A 23,295-nucleotide genomic window follows, 5' to 3' on the forward strand; every position below is an offset into this window, starting at 1 on the left:
AATCTTACCTTTGGGAGTGGAAATGGCACAATAGATTGTCCATGTGTAGCGCAGCCGGTGAGCTGGTTTTAGAGTTACTTGCAAGTAGATCTTTCCCCGAGCCCAAACTGTCCCTTTGTAGTGATCAAGATCTATTGCTGTCAATGGGAAGTGAGAGGGGGAAAAAAGAAAACCATGGAATTATTAAGGGCAGGCTTCCATCAGTCCAAATAATCATAGATTCACGTTCCAAATATGGTAAATACCTAAGGGATCACTGGGAACTCCCTCAAGATCACATGGTCCAGTGATTGCTTGTTCCACACTAAGGACGTATTTTAAGCAGCAGGACCCATTGTTAAATAGAACAAGGTTACATGAGTGCGTGCTACCAACCAGGATGTTGCCAACGTCTATCTGTTTCTCTTCTGCCTACAAGCCAAATAACAGAGAAAGGTATTAAAAGGTATCTTTTATAAATTATGTCACCTAGAATACTGCATCCAGTCTTGGTCACCACACTACCAAAAAAACCCCAACCATTGACACTCTAGAGAAAGTGCAAAAGAGAGCAACCAGGATGATTAGGGGACTGGAAACAAAAACATACAAAGAGAGGTTGCAGGAATTGGGCATGCATAGTCTAGTAAAGAGAAGGACCAGGGGAGACATGATAGCAGTCCCTGTCTTATTGTCTTTTTTTGTTACTTTTTATCATTACTTATCTAATGTTTTATTTGTACAAATTAGCACCCTATAATTGTTTGACTGACTAACTAGATAGATAGATAGATAGATAGATAGATAGATAGATAGATAGATAGATAGATAGATAGATAGATAGATACGTAGATACGTAGATAGGTACATAGGTACATAGGTACATAGATAGATAGATAGATAGATAGATAGATAGATAGATAGATAGATAGATAGATAGATAGATGATAGATAAATAGATAGATAGATAGATAGATAGATAGATAGATAGATAGATAGATAGATAAATTTGGTTCTCCAAAGCGCCAGAAAGCCAGACAAGGAATAACGGATGGAAGCTGACCAAGGAGAGATTCAACCTGGAAATAAGGAGGAACTTTCTGACTGTGAAAGCAATCAACCAATGGAACAGCTTGCCTGCGGAGGTTGTGAGAGCTCTAACACTTGAGACTTTCAAAGGGCGATTGGATTGCTATTTGTCCGAAATGGATTTAGAGACTTCTGCTTGAGTGGGGGGTTGGACTAGATGACCTACAAGGTCCCTTCCAACTCTAATAATCTCTAATCTAATGTCAGAAGTGCCAAACTGGATTTCTTTGAGGGCTGGATCAGCATTGTAGTTCTCCTCCACAGGCCGACTGGGGTGGGGAAGTGGAAAGGGGGAGGAGAAGACAGCTTTGCTATTTCTAGGACAATTCCACAGCCCAAATTTAAGCACCAAGTAGACCAGATCTGGCCTACGAACCTTGAGTTTGACCCCCCTGCTTTATGTATATGTACATACTTTCTGGTGTTAATCATACTAAAGGAAGAACGATGTCAGTATTTTTATTAAGACACGGATTCAATTCAATAATAGATCCAATGGGTATCTTTCATTAGACTGCATGGCATTATGGAGCAGCTATATCCACTTAGTACACTCCATAGATCTTCAATGGCTGTTCTAATGGCAGCTTCAAGTTTCAAGTTTTATTGGATTTATATGCCACCCTTCTCCGAAAATTAGGGGCGGCTAACAGCAATCATAGACAGTATACAATAATACAATAAAGCTATCTTCTTTAATGGGGCTCTATTCATCTTTCGCAGAATAGATGTTGTCACTTACCGCTATGGTGCCAAACGATCCCTCCCCAATAACTCGCAGCATGTAGCGGACACTCTTTGGAGTCTTGTCATCCAGCATTTCTTGGTCTCGCCAAACGATCACCCAGCTCCGCAGGAGGTATTTGGTTTGATCAGCAGGAGTGAAGGTCCACATCTGTGCCTGAAATCATACGCAGAAGAGGAGGCCAAAGGACCCCGAGATCACTCCCTTTCAGAATGGACCAATATGTTGTTAGGAGCCATAAAGGGACTTAAAGAAAGCTTCCCTTTCTCTCTCACTGCTCTTATCTTGCTTTTTTAATGTGTAGAACTGTAACCGGACGAATGCATTATTTAGCAAAGCTGGCTGAGGAATTCTGGGAATTGAAGTCCACAAGTCTTAAAGTGGCCAGAGTTGGGTACCCCTGATATACAGTGATCCCTCATTTTTTTGCGGGGGATGCGTTCCCAGACCACCCGTGAAAAATGAATTTCCGCAAAGTAGAGGAAAGATATTTTTTAATGTATTTAACGAGTATTTGGACTTTTAAAACCTACCCTTTGCATTAAACAGTCATTCTATAATGTTTCTCAGCTGGAACTACATGTGATATCCTACCAGTTTCTTTAATAGAGTACAGTACTGTAGAAGAATTTTATGAATTTTTAATGGATTTAAAATTTTTAATGGATTTAATGGATTTAAGCCCCCTTTGAAAAAACCCATGAAGTAGCGAATCCGTGAAAGATGAAGCACGAAGTAGCGAGGGATTACTGTATACTGTTAGTAGTTATATAATAATATTATTATATTTGGCTCAAGGAAGACTGTGAGCCGCGCTGAGTCTTCAGAGAGGAGCAGCATACAAATCCAATGGATGGATGGATGGATGGATGGATGGATGGATGGATGGATGGATGGATGGATGGATGGATGAATGAATGAATGAATGAATGAATGAATGAATGAATGAATGAATGACTGTGAAAATTTTCCTACTTACTAAAGCTTCACTGGGTAATAGGGTCCCTTCAGCAGGTTGGACAGACAGAAGCTTTTGGTCAGACCTCTGGATTTGCCATCTGAAAAGCATAGGTAGTCGGGTACAGTTTTTGATGGTGAAAGTACGTGATGAGCAAGTTCCCACACAGGTGGGTTTGAAGTACAGGTTGCCGTCACCTTCCAAGAGTAGCGCCAGAGGCTCAGCATTGCTCTGAAGATAAATCTCCTGATGAAGCAAAGATCAAGAGACATAATGAGCCAATGTTGAAAACCATCTATGGAGATTCAATTGGGTCCTACCAGGCATGCGCAAGAATGAAAAAAAACCCTGGACTTACACAAGAAGAAAATTCATACGCAATGTAGTCAAATCATTTCTAATACTATAAAGTTTTTGAAATGCCATTAAACATACCATACCATAACACACCTACATGGCATTGGGCCAGAATACATCCGGAACCGCCTTCTACCACACGAATCCCAGCGGCTGATAAGGTCCCACAGAGTTGGCCTTCTCCGGGTCCCATCGACCAAACAATGTCATTTGGCGGGCCCCAGGGAAAGAGCCTTCTCTGTGGCGGCCCCGGCCCTCTGGAATCAACTCCCCCCAGAGATTAGAACGGCCCCCACCCTCCTTGTCTTTTGCAAATTACTCAAGACCCACCTTTGTCCTTCCCCTAGGCCATTACAAGTTATGTATGGTATGTTTGTGTGTATGTTTGGTTTTTATAATAAGGGTTTTTAGTTGTTTTATTAAATTGGATTGTTACATGTTGTTTTTTTTCATTGTTGTTAGCCGCCCCAAGTCTGCGGAGAGGGGCGGCATACAAATCCAATAAATAATAATAATAATAATAATAATAATAATAATAATAATAATAATAATTTTCAGAGTATAAGAGAGGCTGAAAATTTGGATGAATCTTATACTCCGAATGTAACTTTTGCTAAGCTTTTTTCAGCCCTAAGGAGGTGCAAACATTATCTTCCATGCTTTGCTAGCTAAGTGATCACCTTTAAATGATCAGATTCAGTTCTGCTCTATGATCTGGATGTCATCAGGGTAGATAAGCCTATTTCTTCCTTTTTCTAATGAACTGGTAAAAAACAAGGAATTATATTTGCAGACATTGTTAAGCCTCACCTCTCTTCCCCTTTTCTTTAAATAAGGAAGCAGGGAAAGGGATGATAAAATAACACATTGCCCTAAGTGCAGGAGTTACATGAATTATTGATCCTTGTTAAGCTATCTAATAGTTTCTATGTTGTTATGGAACAGCAAGAGTGCATTCAGCTTTAAAGGACTTAACAAAATCAAATTAAATTATAGGAAAATAAAGCTACTCAAGAAAGGGTGCCAAGAAGATGGTCACGATAGCATAATAAAATGGGGCAAAAAATAGAAAGGGAACTTGGCATTTCCTCGCTTACCCGTGTGAAGGAGGAGCAGAAATTGAGATTCAAGAGCAAGGTGTGCTGTTGTATGGTTGTTTCTGTGGGGCAAGTTGAAAGGAAAAAGATCTGATGGGCTCCTGGAATAATGTATCCACAGATGGGCTTGATCAAGACAGAAGGGCACTTTTCTCGGCCAATGTTAAAACAGATGGCTGTCGTGCCTTCATTGCGGAGTAGCATGCTGCGGTATGTGGTGACATTCCGACATACTGGAGGAAAGACCTGGGAGACAGGAAGAGATTTGGATTGGCAAAACGGACCCTCTGTGATTTTCCTCTGTAACTTTTGTACTTTGAAGGAACTTTTACTAAAAAGGAAGGTGGAAAGTCAATTGACCACATGGAATTTATAGCACCTTAGTTCAATTTGCAAGCCAACTCTCATGCATCAACCAGCAAAGGGCCAAAATATAAGTCTCAAACCTGCCCAGCTGTTCCGTAATTTCAAACCATCACCTGCACAGAAATTAATGGTTGATTAATTAATTATGGGAGAGGTCAAGGATTATAACAGATTTGGAAAGGACCTTGCAGGTCATCTGGACCAACCCCTTGCCCAAGCAGGAGACCCTGGATCTGCCTGCCTCTACCTAGGATTGAACTCACAACCTCCTGATTGGGAGGCAAGAGCTCCACCTCTAGGCCATGGAAGCTGGGTGATTTGGAATGATTTGGAAGCTAACATATAAGGCTCCAATCAGATTCACCTTTAGTACACTGCATGCTAGGTTGCCATGTTTTGACATGCATTCATCTTTCTGACACCTGGTCTGAATATAAATACCATATTTTTCAGAGTATAAGAGGCTCCGCTGCCTGGGATTGGCCAAAAACGGGGTGCATGGAGGCTGAAAATGGGATGCACCGAGGCCAAAAATATAAGAGGCTCTGTTGCTGGCCGGGGTTGCACAGCAGGTAGAGGCCACTGAAGCTGACTGTAGATCTGCAGGTCAGCGGTTCAAATCTCATCACCGGCTCAAGGTTGACTCAGCCTTCCATCCTTCCGAGGTGGGTAAAATGAGGACCCGGATTGTGGGGGCAATATGCTGGCTTTGTTAAAAAGTGCTATTGCTAACATGTTGCAAGCTGCCCTGAGTGTAAGAAGAAGGGCAACATAAAAATAAAATCAATCAACCAATCAATCAATCAATAAAGGTGCATGGAGGCCAAAAATGGGATGCACAGAGGCCGAAAACGGGGAGCATGGAGGGGGTGATAGGTGGCAGTAATCCCCAAAGCCTAGAACAGCTGATAGGTGGTACAGTGGTACCTCGAGATACGAGTTTAATTCGTTCCGGACCTGGGCTCTTAAGTCAAGCAGCTCTTATCTCGAACGACTTTTCCCCATAGGAATTAATGTAAATAATTTTAATTGGTTCCAGCCCTCAAAAAACTCACAAAGTTAGTCTAAATTATGCAGAAAGACATGTTTTTAATGAAGAAATGTACATGTACATATAAATGAATAATGAAGTTTCTTTCACTTAACTTGTAAACTTTCTTAAACTTTTAAATTTACATATGTTCAACTTCTCTGCCACCCAATCTTGTAGGACAGAGGTCCCCAACCCTTTTTGCACCAGGGACCGGTTTTAAGCGATCAAGAGAGGAATGGGTGAATGAATGGACGGAGGGTGGGAAGGAAGGAAGGAAAGAGGGAAGGGACAGGAACAGAGGAAGGAAGCAAGGAAACTTATGAAAGGGGAGAGTAAGAGAGGAATGAGTGAAGGGAGGGAGGGAAGAAGGTGGGAAGGAGAAAGAAAAGAAGAAATAGAGGAAGGGAAGATAAAAGAGAGAAAGAAAAAGAGCAAGAAAGAAAGCTGCAAGCACCCCCCCGAGCCCCCCAGGCCGGCTGCAACCTTTTAAAACACGCGCGCCGCTTCGCAGCTGTCTCCTGAAGCCGAACGCGGAAGTTAGCGTTTGGCTTCAGGAGACAGCTCCTTGGCGCTTGTATCTCGAATTTGGGCTTGTAAGTAGAACAAAAATATCTCTCCCCTCCCAGCTCTTATCTCGAGTTGCTCTTAAGTAGAGCAGCTCTTATGTCGGGGTTCCACTGTATTCCAAGAGGCCAATCCAACCGCCAATCAGCTGCTTGTGCTAAATCAGGCTGTGCTGAAGCTGACCAGGCTGTTTGCTGTTTGCTGCAAGGAGGCAAATTGATGGGAGACAGAGGCTGAAGGGTGGGGGCTAGTGGGTGGGTGGGGCTTCGGCAATATTTGCTCTATAAGAGGCACAGACATTTACACCCACTTTTTTGGCTGGAAGTGTGTCTCATACACCAAAAAATACGGTATACAGTTTCAAGTCAGTCTGCATCTTCTTCAACTTTCATTTTTCAAACTTACCTCACCTTAACTTCAACAAGCAAGTATTCAGTGCTTTATTTCAGTTTTACACTACTTTTAAAATATGAGGGTGAAGATTCGTTCTCCGAGCTTGTGGGTTGGTTTCCGAGTTGAACAATAACTTGGCATTTTTAACACTGATGAAATCAGTTTGATCCAGTGAATCAAATTAATTCGTTACATTTGGAATCTCACAACATGTTTTAGAGTAGTGTTCCCCAACCTTGGCAACTTGAAGATATCTGGACTTCAACTCCCAGAACTCCAAATATCTTCAAGTTGCCAAAGTTGGGAAACACTGTTTTAGGGAAACACAGAATTTCTAAATGGAAACAGCAGGACCGGATCTCTTTAAGACACTATAAATAAATAAAATGCTTCCCCAACAAGTAAGTGACTATCCTTGAGAAAACTGCTTGTGGTCCACAGACATTTACCGGGAATGACAAACATTCTTCACCTTGTGACAGTCCAAGATGAAGTGTGGGATGAAGTGCTGTCGCCCAGGTTCAAAAGTATGTCCACGCAAGCGGATGGTCAAACTCCAGGATGGACACATAGTGACGGGCTCCTCCACATTGTTGTAGTGTCTCAAGACCTACCAATGAAAAGCAACAGAGCAAGGGAAGCCTTTTGATTTGTGCTTTAGAGTGATGTTAAACAAAAAGGTTCCAAGTCAGAATTCCAAGGCAGGAAGAGGACAGAACAAGCCCTTCAACAAATATCCTGCTTACTAAATTTTTTAACCAGTTCCTTTCTACCCTCCCTTTAGGAGGAGATGGCTAGCTTTGAAAAGTGTTCGGAAACTTCAGATCATGCAGAATGCAGCTGCGAGAGCAGCCATGGGCTTCCACAAATATGCCCATGTTCCACCAACACTCCGCAGTTTGCATTGGTTGTCGATCAGTTTCCGGTCACAATTCAAAGTGTTGGTTATGACCTATAAAGCCCTTCATGGCACCAGACCAGATTATCTCAGGGGCCGCCTTCTGCTGCACGAATCCCAGCAACCAGTTAGGTCCCACAGAGTGGGCCTTCTCCGGGTCCCGTCAACTAAACTATGTTGTTTGGCGGGACCCAGGGGAAGAGCTTTCTCTGTGGCGGCCCCGGCCCTTTGGAACCAACTCCCCCCAGATATTAGAATTGGCCCCACCCTCCTCGCCTTTCGTAAACTTCTTATAACCCACCTCTGCCGTCAGGCATGGGGGAACTGAGATATTCTTTCCCCCTAGGCCTTTACAATTTATGCATGGTATGTCTGTATGTATGTTTGGTTTTTATAATAAGGGGTTTTGTAGTTATTTTAGTATTGGATTGGATTGTTACATTGTTGTTAGCCGCCCCGAGTCTATGGAGAAGGGCGACATACAAATCCAATAAATAAATAAATGGCAGTTGACTTTTGACAGGAAGATAATCCACATACAGTGGTACCTCTACTTACGAACTTAATTCGTTCCATGACCAGGTTCTTAAGTAGAAAAGTTTGTAAGAAGAAGCAATTTTTCCCATAGGAATCAATGTAAAAGCAAATAATGTGTGCGATTGGGGAAACCACAGGGTGGGTGGAGGTCCTGTTTCCTCCCAGGAGATTCCTAGAGAGGCCCCACAGAGGCTCCTTCCCGCCTGTTCTGCCCGTTTCCTTCCAGGAGATTCCTAGAGACACCCCACGGAGGCTTCCCCCTGCCTTTTCCGGTTACAGTTTCGGAGGCTCGGGTTTGTAAGTGGAAAATGGTTCTTGAGAAGAGGCAAAAAAATCTTGAACACCCAGTTCTTATCTAGAAAAGTTCGTCAGTAGAGGCCTTCTTGGATAGAGGTACCACTATATTAACAGCATATTTCACATCAGATAGCCAGCCATACCAAAGCGACATGGGAAATTATCCACTCTAACGGAATGAGAAGCTTTGTATGCTAAAGGTCAACATCAAGGTTGACTCAGCCTTCCATCCTTCCGAGGTGGGTAAAATTGAGGACCCAGATTATGGGGGCAATATGCTGGCTCTATTTAAAAGTGCTATTGCTAACATGTTGTAAGCCGCCCTGAGTCTAAGGAGAAGGGCGGCATAACAATTGAATGAATGAATGAATGAATGAATGAATGAATGAATGAATGAATGAATGAATGAATGAATGAATAAATAAACAAACAAACAAACAAACATTTTGAACCTCAATTTCTACCCACCTTATAGAAAGCAAAGCCTTCCAGTTCTGCTGCATATAAAGTATTGACCTGAGGTGGCTTGAAAGTGATGCGGAAAGCCATACTCTTCAGAGATGGGATGTCGCAACTCTCTGGCATCACCTGGAAAGGACTCTCCGGCTTTCTTGTCCATATAACGGTGACTTTCCCCTTTGTGTGGTTGGTCACAGAGAAAGGAAGTGGCTCTATCTCTCGAAGACTTGCACAGCAGCCAAAATCGAACTCTCTGATGCTGAGGCTGACATGGGGAGGATATATCGTGAGATCACTCCATACACCATCGTGGAAATATTCAACCAGGGGTTCAATGACAGGGTACTCCTCGGGGGGTTTGTCCTGCAGTATCTTAAAAACAAAACATCTGCATTTAGCCACAAGAGAAACTGCTCATTCTACCTAGGTTAAAACATATGAAGAACAATTGCTGGAACTGGGCATGTCCAGTTTAATGAACAGAAGGACCAGGGGAGACATGATAGCAGTGTTCCAATATCTCAGGGGTTGCCACAAAGAAGAAGGAGTCAACCTATTCTCCAAAGCACCTGAGGGCAGGACAAGAAGCAATGGGTGGAAACTAAACAAGGAGAGAAGCAACTTAGAACTAAGGAGAAACTTCCTAACAGTTAGAATAGAGTAGAGTAGAGTAGAGTGGAGTGGAGTGGAGTGGAGTAGAATTCTTTATTGGCCAAGTGTGATTGGACACACAAGGAATTTGTCTTGGTGCATATGCTCTCAGTGTACATAAACGAAAAAGATACATTTGTCAAGAATCATGTGGTACAACACTTAATGATTGTCATAGGAGCCAAATAAACAATGAAGAAACAATCAATATTAATAAAAATCTTAGGATACAAGCAACAACTTACAGTCATACAGTCCTAAGTGGGAGGAAAAGGATGATAGGAATGATGAGAATAAACTAGTAGAAATAGAAATGCAGACTTAGTAAAAATTTGACAGTGTTGAGGGAATTATTTGTTTAGTAGAGTGATGGCGTTCGGGGAAAAAACTGTTCTTGTGTCTAGTTGTCTTGGTGTGCAGTGCTCTGTAGTGACGTTTTGAGGATAGGAGTTGAAAAAATTTGTGTCCAGGATGTGATGGGTCAGTAAATATTTTCACCACCCTCTTTTTTATTTGTTTTTGACTTGTTAATCCATGGAACAGCTTGCCTCCAGAAGTTGTGAATACTCCAACACTGGAGGTTTTAAAGAAGATGTTGGATAACCATCTGTCTGAAGTAGTGTAGGATTTCCTGCCTAAGCAGGGGGGTTGGACTAGAAGACCTCGAAGGTCCCTTCCAACTCTGTTTTTGTTGTTGTTGTCGTCATCATCATCTTCTTATTGAAAGTAAGGGAATAATTGTTATCCCTGTTAACAGTGGTGTTCCCCAAGCCAGTGTTTTAGGACTCTTTATTCTTTACATAAATGACATTTGTGATAATATAAAAAGCAACTGCATTCCCTTCACAAATGATGTAGAACTATTCAACATCACTGACAATACTACAACCCTTCAAAAAGACCTTGACTATATATCAAAATGGTCAAACACATGGCAACTTCTAATCTCAATCAACAAATGCTAAGTCTTACACATTGACAAAAGTAATCAGAACACAAATACAAACTAGATGATCATGACCTTGTTGATGATCCTCACTCAGTAAAGGACCCTGGAGTAATCTCTAATGATCTAAGTGCCAGAGACCATTGCAACAGCATTGCTAAGAAGGCATTAAGAGTGGTTAAGCTCATCTTGTGTAGCTTCTTCTCTGGTAATATTGTACTTTTAATCAGAAAATACAAAATATTTGCTAGACTAATTCTCGAATACAGCTCATCTGTCACTACATATTGGACATAAATACAATTGAAAATGTCCAGAGATATTTCACAAGAAGTGTACTACTGTACATTCCTCTGTTCGCAACAGAATACCCCATGCCACCAGATTTGAAATTTTGGGCGTAGATAATTTAGAACTATACCGCCTTCAATCTGACCTAAGCATAACACACAAAATTATCTGCTACAATGTCCTATCTGTTGATGACTACTTCAGCTTCAACCACAACAATACAGTAGCCCACAATAAATATAAACTTAATGTAAACTGCTCTAAACTTGATTGCAAAAAATTCAACTTCAACAAGAGAGTGGTCAATGCCTGGAATATATTAACCTGACTCTGTGGTTTCTTCCCCAAATCTCTCTAAAACTTTAACCTTAGACTGTCTACCATTGACCTTAACCCATTCCTAAGAGGTCTGTAAGGGGCTTGCATAAGCGCACCATCGTGCCTACCGTCCCTGTCCTATTGTATTTGTAAAATTTCCTGTACTCATAACCATGCTTGTACTTCTTATATATTCACAATCATGTTTATACTTTGCTTGTAATCCTATACATGCTTGACAAAATAAACAAATAAATAAAATTATATGTATCCATGTCCATAGGGAAGCTCAGGTTATTCAACGGCGGGCTAAAATCCTACCAAATTTAACAGATTGAATTTTCAGAGGATATCCATATTTGTAGGATATTCTGGGAATTATGATGATACAATACATAGGCATTGGTAACCAATTAATATGTTAGGCTTCCTTTTCAAGAGAAGCCAGGCTGAATAAGTCTGTTTCTCATAAAACATCCTTTACCTCTGGTGGGAGAGTAAGAGCTCCATTCTCATCTACCAGCAGCTTGCCTTCCTTCAGCATGGTGCCCAGGATGTCTGGTGGGAAAAAGGTCAGTCCTCTGGCTATATGTGTCCTGTACCTGCCCAGATCCTTCAGTTTCAGAGGGTTTGGGCTTGTGGTTTCTGTGTGGCAGGTCCCAACCAGATCTAGGAACAATGGATCCTGACACAAGAACACAAGAAAGAAAATAGCAATGGCATTTCATTCCACCCTTCATTATGAATTTTGTCACCCATACAATTGAGCACAGGACAACATGCGAGGTTCTCTGCTTACAAAATGCAAAACAACTACATAGTGTTGTAGAGAAAATAAACTTAACAAACAAAATGGAGGTTGCACCTTTTTCCTACCTGTGCCTTGGACATGACCAGGGTCAAACCCAACTCTTCCCTTTGCCAATCCTATCAGACCCAAATTTTCCCCAGATAAAGCTCAGATAAACCAGAGAGAAGCTTCCCTAGTCAAACTGTATTACAGCCCAAGGAAGCCCCGATAAGGGAATTCCAACATAGTAACAAGATGAGAAATCCCAACCTTCCATCCTCAATCAGCCTGATGATTCTATCTCCTCAACAGTGAACTTTTCCAGTTCTGCTGCCAAGGACCGGGACAAGGCCCTGCCTAACACACACACACACACACACACACACACACACACGACACACACAAACACACACACACACAAATTGCCAGCAAATCAGATTCCCAGGATTTCCTGCTTTATAGTCCTCAATTTCTATACAAATCATTTCTTTCCTATTATTCGGAATCCCTCATTCTTGTAAAGCAAGCACCCAATCCTTGTTGCAATAAACATGGATCTCCTCAGTGCTGTCTCTCTACTTCCAAATTTTTCATAATAAGGCACACACAAAAATTAAACATATTAGAGCCAGAAAAGTAGAAACATAGAAACATAAAAAGATTGACGGCAGAAAAAGACCTCATGGTCCATCTAGTCTGCCCTTATACTATTTCCTGTATTTTATCTTAGGATGGATATATGTTTATCCCAGGCATGTTTACATTCAGTTACTGTGGATTTACCAACCACGTCTGCTGGAAGTTTGTTCCAAGGATCTACTACTCTTTCAGTAAATCATATTTTCTCGTGTTGCTTTTGATCTTTCGCCCAACTAACCCCAACTCTGAAGGAAGTAGGTCCATACTATCAATATTAGAGCCACTGTGGCACAGTGGTTAGAGTGCACTACTGCAGGCTACTTCTGCTGATCACCAGTTTGGCAGATCGAATCTCACCCGGCTCAAGGTTGACTCAGCTTTCCATCCTTCCAAGGTGGGTAAAATGAGGACCCAGATTTTGGGGGGCAATAAATGCTGACTCTGTAAACTGCTTGGAGAGGGCTGTAAAGCACTTTTAAGAGGTATATAAGTCCAAATGCTAAAAATTCAAATCAGAGTCAGTATTTTTATTTAACGTAGAAATGTTATACAAAGAAATGAAATAGGAGCTACTGGCTTGAGATTCTAGGAACATGTCCTACAGTAGAACCAGAGTTGCCTGGACAGAATTATTCTATCTGCTCAATGAAATTGTACTCAACCGCCCTGTAGTTGACTGGGAGTGCACAATTCAGAGACCAGTTTCAGGGCAAGATGTATCCTAACTCTCTTACCTGATGATGTACAAGGCAAGCCACACGCCGGTAACATATAATTGGGTGAGTAGGCTGGAAAGTCACCTTCAGCGTGATTGTTGACATTCCATTCAAGACCCCATGAGGACGGTCAATGGAAAACACACTCTGGGAGCAATCAATGTCGAATTGATAGTAAGCTGGAACATCGGAGTTGTTACTGATGTCTAATGGCTGGTTTAAGTATTCACCCAGGTTAATGCAGCTGAAGTAAACAGAGGGATGCTGAAAAGTGACTGCAGGGCCTAGAATGACAAACAGGTCCAATTTTCATTTTCCTAATTTTTCTCTATCCACCTTTTCTATCCTATGCATGATTTTATACACTTCGATCAAGTCCCCCCTTAAACGCCATCTTTCAAGGCTGAAGAGACCAAGGCGTTGCAACCTGGTTTCATAAGGGAGGTGCTCCATTTCCTTGATCATTCTTGTTGCCCTTTTTTGCACCTTTTCCAGTTCCATTCTATCCTTCTTGAGGTGCGGTTTTCCAGTCACTACACCACAAAGAAACAAACAGGCTCCATACCTTTGCATGATCCTGTCACCTTCAACACAGAATGGATGCTACTTCCCAAAGGCACAATAGTAAGGTAGTCCACACTTTTCACACCCACAGTGTGTGGGCTAAACCTAACAGGGATGACTGATGTGCCACCAGTTTTAACAATGGCTTGGGTAACGTCGCAAGAAAAGACACGGTCGCGAAGCATTGGCTCCTTTGTCCTGTCAATCCTGAATGGAGCATGGACCTGTCAAGAGACAGACAGTTAGTTCTCGCCCCCACCAGCAAAGAGGTTTGGTCTACATTGGGCAGCATAGGCCAAGAAAGCCTGAAACAAATTTTATCTGAAACTTTATCTTTTAAAAAGCAAAAGAGTAGTCTTTCTACACCAATGCCTAGCTGGAAAAGTAAATGAAAGAAGGTTGGCAGCTGTTGTGGATATATATTAAGAACCACTGACATACTGCTTCTTTCCATTGTTTACTTTCTAAAGACTGAGATGCCTAACAGGTGAAGCCAATGATTCAAGTCTATTAATGAGCCGGGGTGGCGCAGCAGGTAGAGTGCTGTACTGCAGGCCACTGAAGCTGACTTGTAGATCTGAAGGTCAGTGGTTCAAATCTCATCACCGGCTCAAGGTTGACTCAGCCTTCCATCCTTCCGAGGTGGGTAAAATGAGGACCTGGATTGTGGGGGCAATAGCCTAGCTCTGTTAAAAAAGTGCTATTGCTAACATGTTATAAGCCGCCCTGAGTCTAAGGAGAAGGGCGGCATAAAAATTGAATAAATAAATAAATAAATGAAGTCATTCTTACTCTCAAGGATGACTGATCTGAAAAAAATTTAGAGAGGTGCTTTTGCAAAATTTCAGGCCTGTAAGTGGGAAAAAAGCTGCAATTTGTAATTTGTCCACACAATGCTATTACCCTCTCTTCCTAGCACATTTCTGAGCAGGTCAATTAACTAAAGCAAAGGCCGGCCACTGTCTTACCCCCAATAAAATTATAAAAAAATGGTCCATTATGTTCACGTGAATTGTCCACATAGCAAGAGAGATGACCCTAAAAAACTGATAGTTGGAGAAAGACTTTCATCCTCCGTATTTCTCCCTTTACAACAGAGATAGATGACTTCAGGCCCATTTTCTTGAGCATCCAAAACCTCTTCCAGATTATATTATCAACATTCAGCACTATATTTGGGGTTTGCCTCTCCTAAAATTGTAAGTATAGTGAATCTGTTAAGCTTCCACCTACTTTATTACACCGATTTTATTTTTTAAAATTGATCTCACAAAAACTCCCAAAGAAGTCAAACATGTGACCCTGTTCCTCACAGATATGTTGCCACAGCATTTGCCGGCATGCCTCATTTGGTGTTTGAAGATACCTCTGTCCCCCCCACCGCCCAAAAAGTTGTGGCCTGTACGCAGTTAGATTAGATTAGATTAGATTTATTGGATTTATATGCCGCCCCTCTCCGCAAACTCAGGGCGGCTCACAACAATAATAAAAACAGTACATAGTAACAAATCCAATTCCCACCAATCTAATTACAATTTTAAATTTAAAAAAAATCATAAAACAATCCCAATATATATAAAAAACAGGCACACAGTCAATCAATCGAACGGCAAAGCAACATGGGCAAGGGGGAGATGTTTTAGTTCCCCCATGCTTGATGACAGAGGTGGGTTTTAAGGAGTTTACGAAAGGCAGGGAGGGTGGGGGCAATCCTAATCTCAGGGGGGAGCTGGTTCCAGAAGGTCGGAGCCCCCACAGAGAAGGCTCTTCCCCTGGGTCCCGCCAGACGACATTGTTTAGTTGACGGGACCCGAAGAAGGCCAACTCTGTGGGACCTAACCGGTCGCAGTGATGGGCTACCAAAAATTTTACTACCACACTGTGGGCATGGCTTATGCATTTTCTTTCAACGTCTTTCAGTGCAAATTGGGTGCTCTGGGGTGGAGCTCCATTTTTGGTACTCCACTGCGTTCCTTCCCGTCCTGCCTGTATGGATAAAATCATTCGCTTCAAAAGTAGAAGGAAAGGAAACATGTCCCTATGAGAAGAACAGGCCACATTGGATAGAACAATCTCTTCTTCACATTCAAGAAACACCTTTCCATACCACAGATACATTCAGTATCTCCATTTCTTTCTCCGCAGTGGTGTCAACAGCAACAGAGCCAAAGGAAAGCACATCCTGGAACTTTATAAGCTTGATATCTTCATGGGTGTCTTCTGGCACGTTGACCAGCAGGTGGGGATATTTACCTAGGGGGAAAAAAATACTGTTTTTAATGTTGGAGATGCCAGTGTTCTGAATTTATGTCGATTTTGACATTTGGGTCACTGCACTAAAAGGTGTGGCGCCATTCCTGCTTCAACCTGAAACGTGTTACAAGAAAAATATTCTGGGTATTTTAATTTCCTTTGTAGATTTTCCTAACATAAGTTTTATGGCAAAGGGCCAAAAGCCTTCTAAATTGTGGGCAATTGACTACAAAACATGGACAAGGGAGACATCAAACTTCCTATTAAAAGAAAATGAAAAAAATAATGACAGCTGTCATTTTCTTGCAAGAAATTAATCAGACATGAGAAAAACTTGTCAGTTTTTAGCTACAGTGGTACCTTTACCTAACAACGACTCTACTTAAGAACCTTTCTAGATAAGAACCGGGTGTTCAAGATTTTTTTGCCTCTTCTTAAGTACCATTTTCTACTTAAGAACCTGAGCCCGGAAAAATTTCCCAGGAAGTTTGAGAGCAGCACAAAGGCCCAGCCAGTTTCCTGACATTTCCCCTTAGTTTCTCTCTCTGGTGCAATGTATGGGAGGCAATGTAACACCAGGAGATCGCTGACCATTTCAATAGCTACTTCTGTTCAGTTTTCTCAAAAGACACCTTACAAAATAATACTATAGAGGGATATAGCATTGCTTCCAGCTGTACAGATTCAGCTCCAGTGATCTTAGAAGCCGATGTCTTAGAAGAACTTGAACGACTAAAGATAAATAAGGCAATGGGTCCAGATGGCATCCACCCCAGAGTTCTTAAAGAACTCAGATCTGTCATTGCTACCCCCCCTGACTTATTTGTTTAACCAATCCCTGTTAACAGGAGAAGTTCCTGAGGATTGGAGAATGGCCAGTGTTGTGCCTATCCACAAGAAGGGCAGTAGAGAAGAAGCTGGTAACTACAGGCCAGTTAGCTTGACATCAGTTATAGTTAAAATGATGGAGACTCTACTCAAAAAGAGGATAAATCAGTACCTAAAAAACAATAACTTATTGGACCCAAATCAACATGGCTTTACTGAAGGCAAATCATGTCAGACTAATCTCATTGATTTCTTTGACTATGTCACAAAGGTGTTGGATCAAGGTGGTGCCGTGGATATTGCCTATCTGGACTTCAGCAAAGCCTTTGATACGGTTCCACATAAAGAGCTGATAGATAAATTAGTGAAGATTGGACTTAATCCCTGGATAGTTCAGTGGATTTCAAGCTGGCTGAAGCATAGACATCAGAGAGTTATTGTTAATGGCGAGTATTCTGAGCAGAGGCAGGTTACAAGCGGTGTGCCACAAGGGTCTGTTCTGGGTCCTATTCTTTTTAATATGTTTGTGAGTGACATAGGGGAAGGTATGGTAGGGAAGGTTTGCCTATTTGCCGATGACTCTAAAGTGTGCAATAGGGTTGATATTCCTGGAGGGGTCTGTAATATTGTAAATGATTTAGCTTTACTAGATAAATGTTCAAAGCAATGGAAACTGCAGTTTAATGTTTCCAAATGTAAAATAATGCACTTGGGGAAAAGGAATCCTCAATCTGAGTATTGCATTGGCAATTCTGTGTTAGCAAAAACTTCAGAAGAGAAGGATTTAGGGGTAGTGATTTCTGACAGCCTCAAAATGGGTGAGCAGTGTGGTCGGGCAGTAGGAAAAGCAAGTAGGATGCTTGGCTGCATAGCTAGAGGTATAACAAGCAGGAAGAGGGAGATTGTGATCCCCTTATATAGAGCACTGGTGAGATCACATTTAGAATACTGTGTACAGTTCTGGAGACCTCACCTACAAAAAGATATTGACAAAATTGAACGGGTCCGAAGACGGGCTACAAGAATGGTGGAAGGTCTTAAGCATAAAACATATCAGGAAAGACTTAATGAACTCAATCTGTATAGTCTGGAGGACAGAAGGAAAAGGGGGGACATGATCGAAACATTTAAATATGTCAAAGGGTTAAATAAGGTCCAGGAGGGAAGTGTTTTTAATAGGAAAGTGAACACAAGAACAAGGGGACACAATCTGAAGTTAGTTGGGGGAAAGATCAAAAGCAACGTGAGAAAATATTATTTCACTGAAAGAGTAGTAGATCCTTGGAACAAACTTCCAGCAGACATGGTTGGTAAATCCACAGTAACTGAATTTAAACATGCCTGGGATAAACATAGATCCATCCTAAGATAAAACACAGGAAATAGTATAAGGGCAGACTAGATGGACCATGAGGTCTTTTTCTGCCGTCAGTCTTCTATGTTTCTATGTTTCTATGTGTATGGGAGGCACGTGCTCCTCCTTGCCACCTCAGAGTCCCTCTTTTTTTTTTAAGCCTTAAAATTTGGGATTTTTTTGATTCCCCTCACCTCACCTTCTTCTTTGGGCAGTGACTCTCATCCTCCTCTTCTTCCTCCTCCTCCTCCCACCCAAATTTCAAGCTTTTATTTCTTTCCTAATGGGTTTGCACACATTATTTGCTTTTACATTGATTCCTATGGGAAAAATTGCTTCTACTTACAAACTTTTCTACTTAAGAAACAGGTCACAGAACGAATTAAGTTCTTAAGTAGAGGTACCACTGTACAACATTTATGCATGATGATCAGGAAAATAATATTTCTTAACAATTTGGAAATATCCTGAGTAAAGTAAAGGCAATACAATGATATTGCAAGGGAAACAGAGAAATAAATGTATTTTAAAAACCAAACTGAAATTTAACAGCCATAAGCTATGTTGCATAATAGGACAGGACTACACATCTTCCCAAGCTCCTTGGTTTTTAACATTGTAAATAATGTTAAACCCGCGAAATTCCCTCGATTTTCACGGGTTCGAACTTCGCGGAAAGTCTATACCACGGTTTTTCAAAAATATTAATTAAAAAATACGTTGCAGGTTTTTCCCCCTATACCATGGTTTTTCCCACCCAATTACGTCATATGTCATCGCCAAACTTTCGTCTCCCTTTAATAAATATTTTTTTAATAAACTTTAATAAATAAACATGGTGAGTAATAATCTAAATGGTTGCTAAGGGAATGGAAAATTGCAATTTAGGGGTTTAAAGTCTTAAGGGAAGGCTTGTGATACTGTTCATAGCCAAAAATAGTGTATTTACTTCCACATCTCTACTTCGCGGAAATTCGACTTTCACGGGCGGTCTCGGAACGCATCCCCCGCGAAAAGCGAGGGAACACTGTATTGGCAACCATACATGTAACCCCTAATGCAGGGGTGGGCTACCACCCAGATGGGGGGGGACGCAGTGGAGTAGCAAAAATGGAGCTCCACCCCAGAGCACCCAATTTGCACTGAAAGATGTTGAGAGAAAATCCAGGGTGTCCTGCATAAGCCACACCCACATTGTGGTAGTAAAAAAATTGGTAGCCCTTCATTGCCCTAATGCATTGTTTGTCCTTGGTAGGTGGAGATGAAATAGGATATATATGCACACACAGACACATATAGACTTAGAATGGAAGATGCAATTCCATTCTTCTATAGTGATGCAGGCAGAAATTGATATCAAAGGAACAATTTTGACAAGAAATGAGGTGGGGGTGATGGACAAACTAAGCTCTTCAGCATATCTAGATGAAGGTTAGTCAGCTGAAAGTTAGAAAGATGAATGGAGCTCCCAGGAGGCTAAAATTTCACTGAAGACACCTATAAAAAGTTGTGTTTGATACTTCTAAACCAGTCTGCATTGGTTGCCGATCGGTTTCTGGTCACAATTCAAAGTGTTGGTTATGACCTACAAAGCCCTTCATTGCATCAGACCAGTATATCTCCGGGACCGCCTTCTGCCGCACGAATCCCAGTGACCAGTTAGGTCCCACAGAGTTGGCCTTCTCCGGGTTCCGTCGACTAAACAATGCCGTTTGGCGGGACCCAGGGGAAGAGCCTTCTCTGTGGCGGTCCCGACCCTCTGGAACCAACTCCCCCCAGAGATCAGAGTTGCCTCCACCCTCCTTGCCTTTCGTAAGCTCCTTAAAACTCAGGCATGGGGGAACTGAGATATTCTCCTCCCCCTAGGCTTACAAAAAAATTATGCATGATATGTCTGTATGTATGATTTGTTTATTAAATTAGGGTTTTTAAATTAACTTAAATATTAGATTTGTTTATATTGTCTTATTATTGTTGTTAGCCGCCCCAAGTCTACGCAGAGGGGCGGAATACAAATCTAATAAATAAATAGATAGATAGGTTGATAGATAGATAGATAGATAGATAGATAGATAGATAGATAGATAGATAGATAGATAGATAGATAGATAGATAGATAGATAATACATGTTCTTACCAACAGCTTTCAGTTTAAGAGTCTTCTGCTCCTGATAGTCTCCATAGGTGCATGTTGCTGAAATATCATACACTAAAGCCATCTCAGGTTGAAAAGTCACCTTCATTATGCATTCTTCACCGGGTTCCAACATGCCACGAGAAGGCAACAAAGAAAAAGGTTCAGGCACCTCCCAGCTGAAGCATGCCATGAGATCTCTACAAAAAAACAGTCCATCAATCAAAGGTTCTTTATCAAAACTAAACAGTGTTTCTCAAAATGTTGTATTATGTACATATGTATTTATTTTTTAGTAACTGTATGCTACCACCTTTTTTGCAAGACTCTGGAGAGCTCATAGCAGCAAAATCTCATTTAAAAATGTGTGTTTCTAACAGACAGGAAGCAGCAGGTGAAGTTAGGCAAAATCACATCAGATACCTGTACAATTAGCACGGGGGGCCCCAAGGGTGTAAAAATGGTGGTAGACTTTAAGAGAAACCCTCCCATTCTACCACCTCTTACAATATTAGACAAAACAGTATCAATATTAGAGACCTTCAAATTTCTAGGTTCTTTCATATCTCAAGACCTAAAATGGTCACCTAACATTAAAAATGTGATTTAAAAAAAGCAAAACAAAGAATGTTCTTTCTGCATCAACTCAGGAAGCTCAAACTGCCCAAGGAGCTGCTGGTTCTACAGAGAAATTATTGAGGCGGTCATCTGCACTCTATCATTGTCTGGTTTAGTTCTGCAACCCAACAAGACCGACACAGACTTCAGAGGATAATCAGAACTGTAGGAAAAATAACAATTGCTGCCAACCTGCCTTCCATTGAGAACATGTATACTGCACAAGTCAAAAAGAGGGCCATGAAAATATTTAATGACCCCTCACATCCTGGACATAAACATTTTCAACTCCTACCCTCAAAACGACACTATAGAGCACTGCACACCAAGACAACTAGACACAAGAACAGTTTTTTCCCCCGAATGCCATCACTCTGCTAAACAAATAGTTCCCTCACCATTGTCAAACTATTCACTAAGGCTACTATTACTATTAATCTTCTCATCATTCCTATCACCCATCTCCTCTCACTTATGACTGTATGACTGTAACTTGTTGCTTGTATCCTTACGATTTCTATTAATATTGATTACTTCATGATTGCTTATTTGTACCTTATGGCAATCATTAAGTGTTGTACCTCATGATTCTTCACAAACGTATCTTTTCTTTTATGGTCCATATGTGTCCAATCATGCTAAATAAATGCAAATTTTCCTTCCAGTAAAAGACAGCTATTTTGTAATCCAATGGCAGCTCTATCTATGCCATGTCCTCAAAACTGTCTTGAGAACTGAATATGTCTTCTACCTTTATAAGTCTGGAAACTGAAGTATTATGGACTTTATATAGTCAAACAAAGAATTCAATTTGCCTGTTGCTTCCTATTATGGGTTTTAATAGCTCTCAAAACTGCTGGTTTTGATAGCACGTTCTCAATTCCCTTCAGCAACCTTTCCCATCTGCCACAAGTCAGCTGAAAATTTTACTCTAAAATACCTGAAGGCCAGGTGCCATGCCGGGGAAGCCATTTTACACTATCTAGAGCAGAAATGAGGAATATTTCTGTATCTCATAAGATCTGGTGGCAACCCAAAAGTAAGCAACTTTGAAGGGCATAAATTTAAAAAAAGTGCACCTACCCATTATTGTACAAAGAAAAGGAGGATTCCACAAAATGATTGACAGCACAGGCAGGAAGCTGGATAATTTGTGGGAAAAGGAGTTCAAAGTGTGGTAACTTAGCTAGCAGTGCAACAGAAAATTCTCCTTCTGGCTTTTCGAAAAGGATGCTGTCTTCATATTCCCTCTGAATAAGAACAGAAGATGATCAGTTTGAATTTGTGTCCCCTTTCAAATGTAGTTAAGATGGAAATCTCCTTATTATGCATAACTGACGAGGGGACTCACGGATGAAAGTACCTGATGAATTTCTGTGTAAATTATTTCTTCATGTTTTTCAATGTAAGATTTGAAATGCTTAGAGAGTAAGATTGCTGCGTAGAAATATTAAAACTAAAAGCATGATGAAGCATAAAATGAATATTAAAACTAAAAGCATGATGAAGCATAAAATGAATATTAAAACTAAAAGCATGATGAAGCATAAAATGAATTAACAAATAAGCAGATTCTGTATTAAAATATCTTCCATTTAAATACCTCTTTTGACTATTGGCCCAAAATGGGAAGAGACCAGTTTGAACTTCATTTAGAATTGATAGGACAAGATAGTAATAAGGTAAATAAAATAAATAAATAGTAACAGTATTCTTTACTTATATCTATGAACAAAACAAACCAGCTGCTTGTGCAAAACTAAAATGAGGTTTGCTTCTCTTTGCCTTAGTATAATGTATAGTATAATACTGCACGAGTCAAAAAGAGGGTGGGGAAAATATTTACTGACCCCTCACATCCTGGACACAAACTGTTTCAACTCCTACCCTCAAAACGTCGCTACAGAGCACTGCACACCAAGACAACTAGACACAAGAACAGTTTTTTCCCGAACGCCATCACTCTACTAAACAAATAATTCCCTAAACACTGTCAGACTTTCTACTAAATCTGCACATCTATTCTACTAGTTTTTCTCATCATTCCTATCACCCATTTCCTCCCATGTTGACTGTATGACTGTAACTTGTTGCTTATATCCTAAGATTTTTATTAATATTGCTTCTTCATTGCTTATTTGACCCCTATGACAATCATTAAGTGTCGTACCACATGATTCTTGACAAATGTATATTTTATTTTATGTACGCTGAGAGCATATGCACCAAGACAAATTCCTTGTGTGTCCAATCACACTTGGCCAATAAAATTCTATTCTATTCTATTCTATTCCATTCCGTTCCATTCTATTCTATGTGTAAATAGAATTGGTGAATAAGCAGTAGCTTCCTTAGAAAAGTACATTCCAAAATATTTTTTCTAATAGGATTTTTTCCCCCTGCAGTTCTGCTCAGTATAGT

At 40.9% G+C, this 23,295-nt stretch overlaps 1 protein-coding gene across 4 annotated transcripts in view; it reads right to left on the bottom strand.

Annotated features, from left to right (window-relative positions):
* Window positions 1-23,295, bottom strand: part of CFAP65 (cilia and flagella associated protein 65) — a 66,246-nt gene that overhangs the window by 37,274 nt on the left and 5,677 nt on the right. For 3 of the 4 annotated variants that reach the window (XM_070729116.1, XM_070729122.1, XM_070729108.1), the window contains exons 5-17: window positions 21,958-22,124; window positions 20,260-20,456; window positions 15,795-15,940; window positions 13,689-13,911; window positions 13,142-13,407; window positions 11,463-11,663; window positions 8,782-9,144; window positions 7,054-7,191; window positions 4,226-4,471; window positions 2,793-3,017; window positions 1,811-1,969; window positions 246-411; window positions 9-137 (exon numbers count right to left, since the gene is read on the bottom strand). In XM_070729116.1, coding sequence (XP_070585217.1) covers window positions 9-137; window positions 246-411; window positions 1,811-1,969; window positions 2,793-3,017; window positions 4,226-4,471; window positions 7,054-7,191; window positions 8,782-9,144; window positions 11,463-11,663; window positions 13,142-13,407; window positions 13,689-13,911; window positions 15,795-15,940; window positions 20,260-20,456; window positions 21,958-22,124 — 2,626 coding nt within the window. The remainder of the gene's footprint in view (window positions 1-8; window positions 138-245; window positions 412-1,810; window positions 1,970-2,792; window positions 3,018-4,225; window positions 4,472-7,053; window positions 7,192-8,781; window positions 9,145-11,462; window positions 11,664-13,141; window positions 13,408-13,688; window positions 13,912-15,794; window positions 15,941-20,259; window positions 20,457-21,957; window positions 22,125-23,295) is intronic. The other variant, XM_070729132.1, reaches the window with a different exon arrangement.

This window comes from Erythrolamprus reginae, chromosome 1 (genome assembly GCF_031021105.1).
Source record: "Erythrolamprus reginae isolate rEryReg1 chromosome 1, rEryReg1.hap1, whole genome shotgun sequence".
In the NCBI taxonomy this organism is placed as follows: Eukaryota; Metazoa; Chordata; class Lepidosauria; order Squamata; family Dipsadidae; genus Erythrolamprus; species Erythrolamprus reginae.